The sequence below is a fragment of the Trachypithecus francoisi genome, unplaced genomic scaffold (genome assembly GCF_009764315.1).
Source record: "Trachypithecus francoisi isolate TF-2019V2 unplaced genomic scaffold, Tfra_2.0 Lachesis_group7, whole genome shotgun sequence".
Taxonomy (NCBI): domain Eukaryota; kingdom Metazoa; phylum Chordata; class Mammalia; order Primates; family Cercopithecidae; genus Trachypithecus; species Trachypithecus francoisi.
In genome coordinates, this window is record NW_022681472.1 from 27,553,893 (window position 1) to 27,571,872 (window position 17,980).

Genomic DNA, 17,980 nt, shown 5'->3' on the forward strand with positions numbered 1-17,980 from the left:
TCCTGGTTTCAAACATTAGCAATTCATGCAAATTTGAAATAACAATAGCATGCATGCCAAGTGAAACATATACAAAGGCTTTATTCGGTCAACAAACACCAGTTCGTAGTCTCTGCTATAGGTGCAGATTATTTAAATAAAAATATTTTACCATATTATTATCTATTACATATAATAATAGGATTATTTAATCCAAGAAGGCCTTCCTTAAGTAGTTATTGTCTCATTTCCCTTATAGCCTAAGGAAAATGGGAAGCTTTAAAGTTGGAAATTATTATTATTAGGTTGTGATTACAACAATAAATCCTCAGATCATACATGTCAAGCATAAACCCAGGAAGAATTTTGTTTTAGAGAGTTTACCTTCATGCATTCAGGGAGGTATTCTATCATTTCTGTAATTGGACATTTGTTGCATGGAGAATTATGACTAAAAACCTTAAGACATTCATCCCATCTGTAAAAAATAAATAAGTAAGATGAGCACAGGTCTTCATCCTTCTGTTCTGTACAATAGCTGAAACTCAAGATTATTTCTTTAGGGGAAATCGAAACTTAAGCGTATTCATGAAATACAAATGCTCACCCTTGGTTCCAATGGAACCAACACGTAAACCAAGATCAACTCAGTAACAGAATCCTTGTCCATTAATGGACATTAGGAATGTGGGTAAATTTCAGGATGGCTGTTATAATCATTGTTCTGTCTCTTTATCTAAATGCCATTCAAAGAAGCTGGGACTATATCTTCTTTTTCTCCTGAAGTTATGAAATGGTCAGTATTTACAGAGCTGACCACGTTGGGTAGAGATTCCACATTCACATACCTACACCATTAGTGTAGTACTGTTCCCATATTTAATAACTAATGCATGTGTGCATCCTGTATTGAATTAAACTACAAACTAACACGTGTAAAGTGCATTGATAAGCATAGCCTCTGCCAGAACATTCCAGATTTTGCCCATTTTCTTCATCACCATCCAACTGAACAGGGTAAGACAGTGCTTACCATACCAAGGAAGAACTAAATCTATGGCAGGAGGCAAAGAATAGCCCATTTATCTCCAAGATCTTATCCAATTTTCAGTTAAACTCTATCAATAAAACCCATCTAGTACATCTACATTATCAAAAGAAAAGTTTGGATTGAACACTTTCATTAAAAGTGCTTTAAAGGGATGATCAGTAAGTGATTTTTTAGACTGTCCATGCTCAAAAACACAGGCTTGATGTGCCTTGAATATGAGAATGTTTGCTCTGTGTCCACTACTAGGTGACACTGGGCCCTTGTGCATATCTATCTGTGATTATTATAGAAAGTGATACTATAAAGATATTATGAGAAGTGAAACAGACTATCCTCTAACTTAATCACTAAAACTCCTTGGCGTATGGTTTACAAACCCACCAACTCCAAAGATTACATGTTAAGAGTCATCCCATTATATGGCACTGATAACCAATTGGATTTGCCTTGGGGAATATTTTTGCCCTCTCCAGTTTTATGGTTTCTACTGGCACATGTTGGGCAAATTCAGGTAGGGCAGTGCAGAGTTTGCTTGACAATGATATGGTCCCAGACACTACACCTGAACCCCTGGAGTCTCACAAGAGTGATGTGAAGCTTCGTTTTATGTGCCCACATTTTATTTTTTAAGAAATATAAACTGAAGATCAGAGAGGTTAAGCAATGTGCCTGTTGACATCCAAAAATATTCATTTATAAATTTAGGTAGACATTCAGAAATAACTAAAGGAGTATAATTGGATTGTAACACAAAGGATAAATGCTTGAGGGGATAGATATCATTCTCCACGATGTGATTATCATGCATTGCATGGCTGTATCAAAGCATCTCATGTACCTGATACATATACACACCTACTATTTACCCACACAAACTAAAAATAAAAGGGTCGGGCACAGTGGCTCATGTCTGTAATGCCAGCACTTTGGGAGGCCAAGGTGGGTGAATCACTTGAGCCCAGGAGTTCAAGACCAGCCTGGCTAACATGGTGAAACCATGTCTCAACGAAAAATACAAAAATTAGCTGGGCATGGTGGCTCGTGCCTATAGTCCTAGCTACTCAGGAGGCATGAGAATTGTTGAAGCCCGGGAGGTGGAGGTTGCAGTGAGCAGAGATCATGCCACTGCACTCCAACCTGTGTGACAGAGCTAGATCTTTTCTAAAAATAAATAAATAAAAATTAAAAATAAAATTTAAAAGATTGATGCAAACAACTGATATTTTAAATTTTGATTAATGGCCGAAACTCATTTATTTTCTCTCAGACTTCAAATCATCCCGAAACCAGAGAACACTACATGACAGTGGACAGGAAGACAGTATACCTTTTGCTCCTGATGATTGTAAGAACCACCTCCTTCCTCTTATTGTGAAGTGCAAGGTGCAAAAAGGAGGCCTGCTGCTTGTTCAGGACTATGTCAGCATTGTGGCTCAGAAGAAGCGCAACGGCTTTGGCGTGGCCTTCCCTTGCAGCAAAGTGAAGTGCAGTGTTCTTTTGAGGAAAAAGAGACACAGAAAATGTGGTGACAATGTCTAATCTGCCTTATTTCACCGCTTAACTGCTTAAAAGAAATTAGCGACACTACTATTTAATACCAAAATACATAGGATTTAAAACTGGTGTTCAGAATCAAGCTTCAAAATAATGAGTTTATAGTTCAAACATGTGTGTGTGTGCATGTGTGGGAAGTGGATCTGTGTGTGTGTGTGTGTGTGAGAGAGAGAGAGAGAGAGAGAGAGAGGAGAGAGAGAGAGAGAGAGAGAGAGAGAGAGAGAGAAGAGAGAGAGAGAGAGAGAGAGAGAGAGAGAGAGAATTCCAAGGCATTTGTTTTGTGTTGCTTTTGCAATGGGATGATTCCACAAGGACAAAGGACAAGCTTTCAGGGTAAAGATGTTGGGTTGAACACAGAAGAAAATCCTCCTGAGACTGATCATTTGGAGAACAGTGACTTACAGATTTGGGGCTTCACAAGCTTGTAAATGTTTTTTTTTTTAAATCAGCGACTGTTATAAGTTTGCCCATTTTTAGTTTCCCCACATAAAGACTTTTTTTTTTTTTGAAAAAGGCAACAACAATCTTCTATCCCCATCGTTTTATGAACAAACATACATTTCAAAAGTCACTCTCCCCAACAGAAGGAAGGACATAATAGCACAATAAAGGGCTCAATACACTTCAAAATAACACTTATCTTAATGAAAACTCACCCCTGCCTTCATTCCTCTGGACCTACCAGGGAGTAAACGCTTTGCCATCAAATTTCAGTGGCCTGTAGACCTCGCTGCTCTGTGAGACTGGGGGTTTCCTCAACATTCACCCACCCCTTGGTATTCTCTCATTTCTGCTGCCTTTTGATTCATACTTCACCTCAAGAATCCACTTGCTAAATATCCAACAAAAGGCTGGGAATAGAGCAAGGAAGGTAAAAGGTATCTTGGAGAGTTTTCTGGCAATGTTGGAAGTTTCTGCTATGTCAAGATTTTGGGTAAGCATGAGGACCACAGTGCATACCCCATCTTCATCCAGGCGATCTGTGCACTTCAAATTAGTATCAAGAATGACCTTCATGGTCTGAGTGTACCCGCCCATGGACGCATGATGCAAAGCCGTCCAGCCATTGTGGTCACTGGTAAAGAGTTAAGAAAAGATATGTGCATACACTTAGCAGATGAAATGCGGGATGGGATGCCATTTGGCTTATTCTAGGTAAATCTGATGACAACAAAAAGTATAAATGAGATCTGGCAACTAAATATTTATAAAATATTTATAATAAATGAGCTAATTCCAAGCTCAATGATCTTAAATGACCTATTTCTAATGTGATTCACACATGTTTTTTATTTAGTGGTTTAAAATACGAAAGTATATAAACACATTACTAAATACTTTGGGGTAGGAGAAGTACACTTAGCGTGTCTGTGTCATACATCATTTTTTTAAAGCTATAATGAACTGGTACACATCAATTTAAATCTTGTTTTATTCTTTCAATGAACATTGTATCAAAAAATTTTTATGAAGTAATGTTAGTCTTTGTGGTCAATAGTTATTGGTAATACTACTAATAATACAGTATATGGCTATAAGATACTTAGCTTAGTGTCAGTTATTATTCTAAGAGTTTAAATCTGAAAAACTTCCCTCTTGTGCTCTGAAAGATGCTTACTCAATTGCTTTGAAAAATATTTATCCTTTTCCACAGAAATTCAAGATGTAAATACAACGAAGCCTTATCATATTAGTTATCTTTTTTCAAATTACACAGAAAAAAATTCCTGACACTAATTTCAGTGCTAGTGCGCAGATGTTTTAGAGTGCAAGAGCCATGTTGCTATATCAGTTATGATGTAATAAGCAACAACTGTCTGGCCTGGGTCTACTTGGGTCCCTTTGCAGGTCAGTTGCTTGGTGTTTCTTTGTAAACCAGAAGAAGCTGAGCAAAACATTCATTCTTGTAGTGGTAGCACCAATTTGCTGTCATCAATATTATGGTAAGGAAATGTGTTTTTGAACATTAGCCTAATAAGCTCTTTGCTACTGCCATGGTAAGATATTAAATGAAAAACCTCTGTAAAATGTTTCCAGGTTTTTTCTTTCTTATCACAATATCATTTAATTATGCCACATATTTTATTATGCTTACATATTTTAACTTTGTTTTGTTTCTTGTGCTTGAGCTCATTTAAGTATAATAAAATTCAGAAATGTTTACTGTCTTCTGTTGTCACTTAAAGGGAGCTTTTTATATCTACCATTCATCAGATTGAATGAAAAGTAGAATATTTGAACTTGTATGTTTTGTGTGTGTGTATGTGCACACACACACATACACAACCATGGTTTTGTATCTATATAGGAATATGGCAGCAAGATGAGGTAAAATATGAGAACTGTATTTCAAAGAAAGGTTCTGAGAAAGACTGCACAAAGCCACTTATTCTGTGACCTTGAACAAGGTTTTTCAAGTCTAAAAACTTCAAAGTCTTTCAGTTGGAAATAATACTGACTTCCCTTCCAGTATTTTTAGAAGTTATATATGTTTTGATGATAAAATAAAATGGATAAAAGTACTTAGTGAGATATAAAGTTAGACCTCATAATTAAAAATATAATGAAAAGATAGCCTCAAAATGGCTAATTAAAGAAACTATATAAACATTCCAATCATATATCCTCACCTGAGAAACAATGCACCTTTTTTCAGAAGAAGCTGAACTACTTTATCATGTCCATTCTTTGCTGCCAGATGGAGAGGAGTCATTCCATGAAGGTCCCCTTCATTCAGAAGCCTTGTATCACTTATGCCTTGTAGGAGCCTCTGACAGGTATTGATACGCCCGTAACTTGAAAAAAATTATGTTTCGTATTTTCAAAGCAAATATTAAACGGAAAGAAGACATGTTCATACATTGCTAGACTGACCCTTACCTGGCTGCAAAATGCAGAGGTGATTTCTTATCTTTGCTTTTGGAATGAATGGACACATTAAAGCCAAGTAGGTTATTTACAGAATCAGGGCCCCCCTGTCTACATGCATAATGTAGAGGAGTACACCCATCATTGTCTTCATCCATTACCAGCTCTTTGATCTGTTGCATCTATAGGAAAAAAATTAATATTATACAAATAACTCTGCTATTATGCTAAAATGATGGTTTTCAAACTATTCTGTAGGAAAATATTTTCCAACAAGGGTCAATATGTACTCCTTAGGGACAAAATTGTAAATAACCTAAAGGATATGAGAGAAAAATAAATATGAAGGAAGTTGAATGCTCTGTCTTCACGTAATGTACATTACCATATTAATGTACATTACCATATTAAAGGATCTGAGATACCATGCCAATAGGAAAATGTACTTAACATTTTTAACTCAGCATTTTTCAAATATATTTGATCACGGCCCTTCCCTCTGCCCCTCCTCTTATTTCCTCCCACCCCCAAATAACACCCAACAGCTTCATGTTAATACATTCTGTTAGGTAAAATGGATGGGATGTTAATATTAGGTTTACTTTATGTTTTATATGCTTAAGCTTAAGTTTCTCATATTTTGTTATTTTTTAAATATTCAAATACATATACATTTTTTATTATTAAAGACAATGGCAATATTGAAATCTATTGACAACAAAAATATGGTGTATTTCACATACATGTGCTAATACTAAGTATTAGCTGGTGAATGTAAATATAAAAATAATGCTTTCAACCTCTCCTCAGCAAGTCAAGTATGCTGAGTAATTTTTCTTAATAGATGGTGGAATATTGATAATTCATTATTATACTTGGATTTTTCCACTGATATGCAAATCATAATGGTCAAAGAATGAAGAAAATCAAACTAATTAAAGATGTTACTTTATCATAGATGACTGCATATGAAGTTCCTTTGTAAGTTAAAAAATCAGTCTCACTACAATTATCATTGTCATCATCATCACCACCACCACCATCAGTAACTAAATATTCAAATATGTCATCTTTATTTAAAACATTTTTAAAATTCCAGAATCAGTTTCTATAATAACAAAAATTACAACAAACAAAATTAGTTTATTTTCTGTTGAACCCAACTCAGTTAATGGAAATCCATAGATATACATTACCTGCATAAATTCAGGTCGCAGATTTTTTAATCCATAAGGTTGCTGTACAGTTAAATGCAGAAAATTACGTCCAAAATTATCTTTTATGTCTACTTGGGCACCTGAAAAAAACATTATGTAAATATAAACTCTATTCATTTATTTAAAGCATTGTTTATGTGGATTCACAACTTAGCAAAAAAAAATTTGACTTAAAATAATGTTGACTTTTAGTTTACAGGAAATTGTGTTTAGATGAGAAAACTAAACATATTTAAAATCAGGTTTACCTTACTCTGTGTGTGTGTGTGTCTGTGTGTGTACGTGGGGTAGAAAATATGTGATGCATTACATAAATACATGAAGCCTTACCTTTTAAAGCATAAAATATAAGTACAGACACATTAGAGATCAAGAAAGAAGAGGAGAGCAGAGAAGGACACCTCACTTCTTTGTTATCAGGGGCCCAGGTTAGAATCTAAAATGGGGAAGTTATAGTACCTACACCACACAGGACTGACCCATTGAAAGACAGTTAATTAAATGTTCAGCAAATGCCTGGGGTATAACAATTGCTTTATAAATGTTATCTACTATTGTTCTGAAATTGTCTTTTTAAGTATGCTCCCTTACTGGACAGAAAATTATTCTAGACATGAAAAGTGTTCTGTTTATCTTTGAATTCACAACATCCGGCCCAGGGCCTGGCACACAATACATGGTGGCACACAATGAAGGTTCATTTGGCACACAATGAATGTTCATCTAACCAAACTGAGTAGTACTTCAAAAGACTTGGCTTGGTCCCTCTTGGTACCTTTAGAGAGTAGCAAATTTACAGTATTCCAAGATGCAGAAGCAGTTGCTAATATAAGTGGAGAGCGTCCTTCAGAATCGATCTTATTAATATCTGCTCCCTAAAAATCAAACAAACCATTCAACAAAGAGCTTAAAAACAGAAAAACCATCATATATTATAATCTCTAACTAATGGTAATTCATTGATATAGAGTGTCTATATTATGGCTAGCACTAAACCATATGACTAGTTATAGAATTATTTGAAAGTTTCCCATAGTTCATATGTTATATCATCAGAAATCAAGGAATTCATTTATGATTTCCACAAAAAATTATTCTCACATATTAGGCTTTTTACTGACACCTGGCAATAGCTCTAGTTACTACTTGAACCATAAAAATAATATCCTTTTACTTAGATCAATAGTTTAGTTTCCACTGCAAGAAATAATTTTTAAATGTCTATAATTTTAAGTCTTCCAAATTCATTACATATATTATTTAAGAAACATTTACAAAACACCATCCACTTTTTTAAAAAATCCTATTTTATCTGAAATAGATGAACTGAAATAATTGAATTGAAATCACTCAAATTCTAAAGTAAAATTTTAGCCATTTATTTAAGAAAATTTCTATTTAAAAATCACATTAAATATATATTTTAAATGAATAAGTCAATGTTAACCATTACATATTATAATATTTGATATGACAAGAAATCAAAGGCCTTTAAAAATGTCATGGAAATAATTCTGTATATTATATAGGGTAATAAAAAATAGCTTAAAATCCAAACATGAATATTTCTTTGTTCTTTTGGGGCCCACTAATATAGATGGGGGTAGCATGGGGGTAGCATGCCCTTTGGCAAGTTCCATGGTCAGCGAGGCTCTGCAACAGTTCTCTTGCCTGGTGAAAAGATGGCAGCCTTTGCAGGAAATCATGCATAACTATCATTTATGGTTTATGGCATATAATACATAGTTTATGGCATATAATGAGTCTCCCCAGGACGCTTCTGTGTAATTATCATAATTTCAATAGTTATGATTGACAACACACACATGTTCAATACTACAAATGGAAATCTGTCATTGCTGATATGGTGCAGCTTACGTAAATTCACCATACATTCATCTGTATAAAGGGCTTATTAAAATTCAACTCAAAAGCTGATTGATTCCACCTCCCAGAGTGAAAAAGATCCCATGCTTCATGCTTTCACTTGTAATAAATCTTTGACAGTATTTTTCAACTCCTCAGTTTTTAAAGGTGGCACTGAGGCAGCTGGGGTAGGAGCTTCCCCCTGTGCTGCCTGTCCTGCCTCCACCTTAAAGCCACCAGGCTGAAGAAGGGTTGCCGCCCAAGCTCCCGTAAGACCCTCTTACAGGCCACGGGAACAGCTTTCCTTGCAATGTACCTGCCAACTTCCTGCACTAAAAACACTGATATGGATATCCAAATTACGCTTCGACACTTCTAAGTTCACAGTAATGTTTGGCCGTTGCATATTCATACATAATATACTCTGCTTCCAAGTATGTCAATCATCCTTTTGTACACTGTTTTTGCTGATAAGCAAGAAATTGAAATTTGATTCATTTTTGAAAATCCATATTATGTAATTATATGATTTCTTCTATTATAAACAGTAATAAAAATAAACCAGTAAAAGGAATAGTTACCACTGAAATTAAATAGTCTGCTAGTTCATGGTGATCAAATAATGAAGCTCTGAAAAAACAGAATTATAAACATTATAATTAAAGTACTATTGACGTAAATACAAATGTATTTAATAAAGCTACTATATTTGGAAAGTGAATTTAACTAATCATAAAATAACATGATAGACTGTAAGAGAATTAGTAAGCTTTCAAAATTTATAATTTGATTCTGATTAGGGTAGCATTTTCAAAGTAATAATAATAGGAGAACAACAAATACATCATCATATTTTCTTCCTCATCCTTTAAGAAACCTATTTCATCCTGAAAAATCACCATAAAGATGTTCTGAAGTGAGTAGTAACATCTGTCCCAAGATAGAAAAGACAAGGAAATCACTGGTACTGCCATGATCATGGGGAATACCAAAAGGTACATGTAATGTGTGCCTCAAATTCATTTGCAGGGTTCAAAAGCCCCTCTTTGGGGGGTTTCTCTTTGGCAAAAGTTAAAAGGCAGTGTTAGTTTTTCTGAGTTTTTATAAAGCCAAAAATAATTATGGAGAGAATTGAAAACATTTTGATATCATCTCACAGGCAGTCATAAGCAACACCATAACAAATGTTAACACTAATGATTCAAAGCTTTGTGTTTCCTATCGCAAATCTCATATCTGTGTTTCAAGGTTCTCTCAGCTATTTTTGGCCTTTCATCCATAAATTTCAGAATCAGTTTGTTAATTTGATTGACAAGAGGTTGCATCATATTTAAAATATATTAATTATATTTAGTAATGACAAGGGAACAAATTCTAACATTAAGGCTCCATTTTCCTAAGATAATTTCTCATTATGCGTATTAATATATTAAGGTTGTGTGCTAAAGATACATTTTAACAATAACCAAATCACTGGGTTTGTAAATTGGTGAAACATTGGAAACAAAGAGTTTTTTTCTTTAATTCCTGAGACTCATCTTAAATATTTTGATAATATTCTAGGTTATAAATTGGTACTGGGATTTTGTGAGCTACCCACATGATTCTAATGTGCAACAGCTTGAGAATTTCTGGTCTAGAGGTTAGTCTATCTATTGAGTTTTCATTTGATTTCAATGGCTTTTTTAAACTTCTTTTTTACTGAATCATTTTCATATCACCAAACCTGGATTCAAATATGACAGTCTGTTTTTCACCATCTTATGTTATCTTCATATATTTAGTTTTATGTAAATGATTATTCCTTTAAATTTTTGAAGGTCTCAAATATCTTCATTTTAAAATTCTTTTTGGAATGCCCTATTATTTCTATTTTCTTGGAGAAAAATTGGTCTTTGGTCAAATGTGTAGATTTTTATTAGCTTTATGCTATAAAACTTTAGGTTGAAAATTCATCCTAAGTGGGAGTTCCTTTCTATTCACACATATCCTATTGTGCCTGGTGGTTTTGCTGTGTACATTTATTAGAAACAGATCTTATATTGGTAGCTAGAGTTTCTTTTTTTTTTTCTAAGAGATTTTGTAGAATTCCAGGTCCAATTGCCTATTGAAAATATATTGGCAGCTCTGTGTGTGTGAGTATGTGTGTGTATAAGAGACCGAGAGAGTGAAGGCTCATCTCAGATACCTCTTTCACTCACATGGGTAGCATCTGATACTTGTCTTTCCAAAAGAATTGAATTTCCAGTCTACAAGTAAGCCTATGGTTTAATACACTTTGCCTGATGTGTATTTCTGCTAAACTTCAAATAAATTTGTTATTGTTTTTGGAAATTTGGTTATAATTTCCTAAAACTATATCTTTTGAAACCATTTATCTATAATTGTTGGTGAGCAGGAGGGATTAGCATGGGGGTGACATATCCATATGTATCTACTCCATTTTTATCACTAAAAATGGGGATAACATAAATATGAAAAATTGAAACAGATTAGAAATGACTTGGAAGACTGTGTATGTAGACTTCTTTAGCACACAGAAAATTAATCTTGAGCCTATATCCGCTGGACTGAATCAGAATATGCCACAGGTGATTTTATTTTGTGAAATTTCTTTAACATTCTACTCCCATTCCCAAGGAACATATGCGATTCCAGTTGATCCACAGGGTCTTTGTTATCTTTGCCTTTTTCCTTTGAATCACAAAATCTTTGCTAGCATTAGTGCTAACTGCTCCTCGCAATGTCTAATTTCACGCATGAAGATGGAAAATCAGTATACAGAATGATAGGTAGGAAACTTGCCTGTGAAGCATGGTCTCATGACTTCCATCGGTTGAGTTAACAATATCCATGCTACCAGAATAGGACGATATCATCAATTTAACAATCTCAGTGGCTCCCTGGGTGGCAGCAAAATGAATGGCTGTGCACCTTCCCTTCTGTAAAGGATTTTAATACTAGAATCAATGTTTAAATCTCAATGTACGAATATAACTTATATTTGGCATGAGCTTTTTCTTCACAGAGTCATAAAATCAAGGAATATCTATCAGACTGATCACCATTAATCCTCTGAAATGTGATAGATATTCCTTGATTTTATGGCCCTGCAAAGAAAAGCATCCATAAACAAATGGTAGCTGACAATTATGCTTCCTTCTAATACACAATATTCCTTGATTTTATGGACCTGCAAAGAAAAGCATCCATAAATAAATGGTAGCTGACAATTGTGCTTCCTTCTAATACAACAACTCTTGGCATATACTTCCACCATCATTATCTGGGTGCCATTCTTTCCCCCAGGGAACATGAGAACAATGTCCCAATCATTGCTGTAAGCATTCAGTGTATGAAGTGACTTCAGACCCCATACCACCATTGGCAGCTCTTCATTTCTATATTGAAGGGACAATATAGAAAGAGTTAAAAGGCAGTGTTAGCTTTTCTGAGTTTTTAGGAGGTTTCCAGAAGCACATGAGATTAATATCCAATCTTCTCTTCCTACATAAAATACAGGCCTTTGGAGTATCTTGGAGAGGAGCTTGTTGCCACCCAAAACTCAGACATTGAAGGAGAAAGGGCCAGAACTCTCCACTTTTGGTCAGAGATGCCTAACATAAGCTCAGCTCCCAAATACAGTCAACACTTTCACATACATATTTTTAGAAATTAGTTAAGTGGTCCTCAATTTAAAAATGATAACTTTTCTGAGTAGAACTAAAACCAAATACATTCATGATTGGGCTTTAATGTTCCTGGCTGAACATTATCGTCTTCTGAGGGTAGGCCTTAACTTCTTTTAATGGCAACTGCACTAGATAAATATTCTTTGTTGTATCTATATTTGTGTCTGCAATTGTTTTGGGGAGTACTCAAAATTTTTTACATAGATTGAAACTTGAGGTATTCTCTTGTTCTGCTTCTTCATAAGCAGAAGGAAATATGTATTTCTTGTATGCATTTCAATCTAAATTAACTGTAAAAGAGCTATAAAGTATTTTATATGCTTATGACAATTCTAAGATAAAAGTGTCATATAGAATATGAAGAGTTACCTCCTCTGGGTCTATTTGTGCACCATTGTCCAGGCACATTTTGATCATTTCCAAGTCACCATTTTGCACAGCCAGGTGGAGAGGGCTGGCTTTACCATTATTCACAAAGTTAATGTGCAACTGTCTACTGTACCCAAACTCTTCACCTTTAGAAGAAAATAACATTCAACATAACAAGTATATAAAATAAATAATAGGGAGGGTTTTTATTTTAAAAAATGAACAAAGCATAAAACAAAGAAAGGGCACTGAGACACATAAAAGCTTGTGTTTAATTCTGTTAAATATTTTTCAAATTAGGCTGGGTGCGGTGGCTCACGCCTGTAATCCCAGCACTTTGGGAGGCCATGGTGGGAGGATCACGAGGTCAGGAGATCGGGATCAGCCTGGCTAACATGGTGAAACCCCATCCCTACTAAAAATACAAAAAATTAGCTGGGCATGGTGGCATGTAACTATAGTCCCACTACTCAGGGGGCTGAAGCAGGAGAATCACTTAGACTTGGAAGGATGAAGTTGCAGTGAGCCAAGATCACACCACTGCACTCCAGCCTGGGTGACAAAGTAAGACTCCATCTCAAAAGAAATAAAAATCAAATTAATAGCATCCACCAAAATAGACTTATTTATAGTATATAACATAGAAAAGCCTCAACTCACCAAACCTTAGTATTATTTCCATGCATTCTTTGGAACCTGAAAATGCAGCTTGGTGAATAGGGAAACATCCCCATTTATTTGATTTACATGGCTTAGCTCCTTTGTTAAGCTGGAAGAAAAGACAGAATGAAAAATGACACCAGTTAAACCCCAAATCACAAGGGTCTATTTGTGTACCATTTAAGATGAGAATTCACGTGCCTCTCCCATATCATTTTACTACTATACGTCTATGTAAAAGTACACAGAGAGCTTCCTATGTTATGAAATCTAGGCAAGAAGGTAATTTTGAAGTAGACTAACATTCTGAAATAGAGATTATTTTATATCTTCCAAAGAAGTAACAATGTAGACACAACAATATCAATCTTGATACCCCAGCAATAAAGTCAACACATTTTTCAATGGGATTAAAGAGATTTTTGAAGACGTTATCATGACTTCCATAACCATTTTCAGTTTCTTATGCAAATAAAGTGATATTTCCTAGATTCTTTTCCCTTTATTTATGCAAAATTAATAAATGAATGTGCCACTACTCTTGTTAAGCCATAATCAAATATTTTCACTAATGACGTTTCTTAAGTAAAAAGATGTTAGAAGAACTGAATGTTATACTACCTTTTTATGTAAACCAATCATTTTAAACTACCATTTTCTGTAAATCATTAGCCTTCAGTTTTAAATACCTCTAATTACTACAAAAAATGATTTTGAAAAAGTAGAAAAGTGTGAAGAATCCAATACCACCTGTAATCTCAGCTTTTAGAGGTAGTATCTGTTTACTTTATACATCATAGTCCAGAAATTTTATATATATATATGGAGAGAGAGAGTCCAGAAATTGAAGATGTACTTTGTAAAATCATATTATTAAGTAAAAGCTTTTTTGAACAATATTATCACACAGTATACACATAAATTAGACTTGCAAGGAAGCCAGACTTCAAAAATATATTGTTTTCTGTAGTATTTTCAATAATACTATTTATTTATCCCAATTTTGTTTTGGTTAATTTAAGGCTCTTTTCCTAAATTCTTGGTTTGAGTGTTACTTATTTTTATTTTCTTTATCATTTATTCTCTTTGTGGTCCAATCATGACAGCTTAGAGTATGTACCTGTTTCTAAGTCCATCTAGTAAAGGTGCTAAAACATATTTGTACGGCACATTTAAACATTAGGTAAATAGTTTTAAATTATTTAATTGTATTTTCTTATTCTCTGAGATTGTGAAGAGGCAAAATCAAGTGGTAAAAATACAGATGCTGGCCTGGATAACATGCAAGTAACTGAGGAATATTTGAAAACAGTCTATTTGCTGGCATTCTAACAGCATACTCAGATGGAGCACTGCCAGAAGCAGGAGGAAGTCATGTAGACAAGCATCTCCATCGCTTCACTGGACCATGCCAGGAAGCCTCACCAGAGAGAAGGCTGGCTGTACTCTCAGGCATGTGGCTAAGAACCTTTGCCATTACATCACACAGGGCTCTGTTTTGAGACCCAATAATAGTGTCTTCAGGTCATGGGAGCTGTGTTTCCTTTGATTTTTCTCTTATGGGCCAAATAAGTCTGCAACTGACTATATTCATCTTTCCTTTGACTATTCAGAAGCTCAGAATCATACATTTGATCCATCTTTATAACATTCAGGCCATTATACTTTGTATTTTGCATTCTAGCTTGACTACCAGCTTCATCTCAACTTTTCCTGCCTATATTTTCTTTTCACTTTGATTTTCTCATAATTTTCTTTACTGCTTTACTATTAGTCTTCTATAAGCAATCTCAGATCCTCTTAAGGGGGGAGTACATACACAAAAACACATAGAACAACTTTTTTTCTGACCTAGTTTTTGTATTTTATATTTTTCTAAGGAGAAAAACTTAAGAGCTTTTATAAATAATAATAATCCATGTTGTATTCATGAAAAGATAAAGCAAGCAGAAAGATATGAAAAATATACAAACCAAAATCTGCAGTGCTTCACTATTATTTTTGGTGCATGCAATGATCACAGCTGTGTTTCCATTTTCTCCTTCCAAATTAACATCAGTACTTCTATGCTCGAGCAAGACCTACACAAAAGTGGAGAATAATTGTCAAAATTTTACAGATTTCCAAATAAAGTACTTGTCTTCCACTAGATTTTAAATTGTCAGATGCCAGGGACCATGTCTATTTATCTTTTTTCATCCTTCTCCCACACAATCTAGCGCAACATTCTGCACACTGTGGGTACTAAGTAAATTTCTCAAATAGATGAAATAATCATGATTTCAATGTCACAACAATTAAGGTGATAATGAGTTGTGGCATTGTAAATAAAGTAAGAACTGTAGATACTAGTTATCATAGCTTCACTTAATACTTCGGACTTGTATTAGTGAAGCTATGTTAACTAATATTTTCAGAAAAATAAATTTATGGAGCCATTAGAATGTGTTCATGGTGGAGGGGAAGAGAGGTAGGGAAGAAGGAAGAGAGTAAAAGAGAGAGAAAGAAGGAGGAAGGGCAGGAAGGGATTTTTTTTTTTCTCTTCCAGTTATTTTTCTTTTACCTGGATTGCAAGAATTTTGGGAAATGTCAGTGGAAACTCTATTCTCTTTAGTAAAGAAAATAGAGTTTTGTGTGGCATAACCCAATTAATTCAAACTTGTCCTGGAATGGAAACTTGCTCTACAATGTAAGAAATTAGCATCCTGATAAAATGGTCAAGTAATTTTTCTGATGAAATTTCATTGAAGACCTGTTACTGCCTCACCTGGTTAACGGCCAGCTGATTTTTGCCCAAGTGTCTATAGATCTTTGAACGGTCTTTCTTTAATATTCAATGTAACAAAATTATCTCATCTAAATATCTTATCAAATCTTTAAAGTGGCCTACTAGAGGCTTTTTCTCTTGCAGAAAGACTATGATAAACAATGGCATGTCCTTATAATTAAATAATGTTAAAAGAATTTCTTAAATAAGCTTTTTCTCAAAAATATTGACTTCTTTAAAAAAGTATACAACTTTTTACCAGAGCCTCTTGTTAACAGAACATGCCCCATGTGAGTGTCAGTAAATGAATTAGGTTTACTAATTAGCTCTGCTCATAAATGAAAATTAAACTGAGATTTTAGTACATAAAAATATGTGGAGAAATGATTGATGGATTAAGGGAAATGAGAACATAAGATTCCTTCCATGGACTTTAGGCACCATTGCATTCTGTTCTTAAGAAGCTCTAGATTCATATGGAAAATAGCCCACCAAAGCCTACAAGAAGAGGCTTTTCTCTCTTTGCCCTCTTAGAATCACAGATCATAAATGTATAGCTGTGTTAAATTATATGTGGCAGGGATCCCAGAGAGAGCAACTAAACTGTGCAGCTACTTCAAATTCAGTCATGACCAGGCAAGTCCGGAAGATTCGGAGGTGAGCCCTCCACAGGTCCCTTTGTTGAGAATCTGGAAAACATCATGGAAGGATCAAACAACTGGATACTTTGAAGTAAAGCTCCAAGGACTAAGGCCTGCAGGCCACTGAGAGACAAAACCACCCCCTAATTCCCAGGCCAAAGTGTCCCAGGGAATATTATGCATACCATAAATCATCGTGCAAGAACTTGAAGTGATGCGTGGATGACAGTTTTTTACTTTACAACTATTATAGGCAGCAGAGGAAGGTTTGAGGGAAGGTCAGTGGAGCAGTCCATAGAGCAGCTTCTAAACTGGCAGGGGCTGGGTGGGTACAGGCTGGAACATGGGCATAACTGGGAGAGGCAGGTAGAGAGGATTGCTGTTTGCAAACATGAGGGGAGACATTCCAAAATACCTTCTCCTCCTTCTATTCCTGTCATCTCTGGTGAGCCAGAGGAGTCTGAAAATATTTTTACACACAAGTTGTGGTTGGTAAGACCAAGTAGGGGAGAGTCAGTTTTACTTAGAACTCTATTTTTCTGCTTGTTCTGGTGTCATCAGAAAAATTTGTTTTATGTCCATCACTGAATTTATGAATCAGTTAGGAGCTTTATTTTCTATTTCTATGTGATACCTACCTTTCTGTATTTGTTGGTCTGGAGATTTCTGCTTTCTAATTAACAATAGTCATTCAACAGTTATCTGCCTTCAGTTCCCAAACCACATTTTCAGAGCCAATATTAATTGAGTTAATAGGCATGTGTTCTTGAAAAGAGCCTTCAGAGGGAGCAAGAGATCCATGAGGAAATATGTGACATCTCTGTGGGAGTCCCTGCAGTCACTAGTGGCCCAACCCGGATGATATGGAAACAGCACTTAGCTCATGAATAATGAATAATGACAAAAAATAACAGCTTGTTTCCAGAGGACTTTCTAGTAACCTCTTCAGGGAGCCATCCTGACCTATCTCATAGCTACTGAGAGTTCAGCTCACCCCTTCTCAGTCAGCCAGAACTCCCGTTTACTCATTCATTCATCATTTACCAGCACAGCGCTGAGGAATAATAGACACTTGAATTAGTAAGACACAGCCCTCCTTCAAGGATAATTACCCAGTGGGCAAAAAAAGCACATGAATATTTGATTCCAATATAATGTGTTAAGAATTTTGATAGAGCCATATACAAGGTACAGTAGGAAAGCAGAAAGTGGCTCTCTCCCACCTTTTATGCCAGACTTAAAGGAGCCAAAGTTTCAGAGGGCTGAGAGAAAGTTTTCTGGGCTGAAAGGAGCCTGAAACTCATGGAACTCTTTGG

At 35.1% G+C, this 17,980-nt stretch overlaps 1 protein-coding gene and 1 long non-coding RNA gene across 3 annotated transcripts in view; one reads left to right on the top strand and one right to left on the bottom strand.

Annotated features, from left to right (window-relative positions):
• The window catches only part of LOC117078805, a 279,082-nt gene that overhangs the window by 221,906 nt on the left and 39,196 nt on the right, over nucleotides 1-17,980 (top strand). The gene's annotated exons all lie outside the window — the stretch shown is intronic.
• The window catches only part of TRPA1 (transient receptor potential cation channel subfamily A member 1), a 65,830-nt gene that overhangs the window by 40,350 nt on the left and 7,500 nt on the right, over nucleotides 1-17,980 (bottom strand). The window contains exons 4-15 of the mRNA XM_033202294.1: nucleotides 15,230-15,337; nucleotides 13,257-13,365; nucleotides 12,597-12,742; nucleotides 11,341-11,477; nucleotides 9,117-9,165; nucleotides 7,445-7,544; nucleotides 6,649-6,749; nucleotides 5,465-5,634; nucleotides 5,215-5,379; nucleotides 3,545-3,659; nucleotides 2,358-2,524; nucleotides 364-457 (exon numbers count right to left, since the gene is read on the bottom strand). Coding sequence (XP_033058185.1) covers nucleotides 364-457; nucleotides 2,358-2,524; nucleotides 3,545-3,659; nucleotides 5,215-5,379; nucleotides 5,465-5,634; nucleotides 6,649-6,749; nucleotides 7,445-7,544; nucleotides 9,117-9,165; nucleotides 11,341-11,477; nucleotides 12,597-12,742; nucleotides 13,257-13,365; nucleotides 15,230-15,337 — 1,461 coding nt within the window. The remainder of the gene's footprint in view (nucleotides 1-363; nucleotides 458-2,357; nucleotides 2,525-3,544; nucleotides 3,660-5,214; nucleotides 5,380-5,464; nucleotides 5,635-6,648; nucleotides 6,750-7,444; nucleotides 7,545-9,116; nucleotides 9,166-11,340; nucleotides 11,478-12,596; nucleotides 12,743-13,256; nucleotides 13,366-15,229; nucleotides 15,338-17,980) is intronic.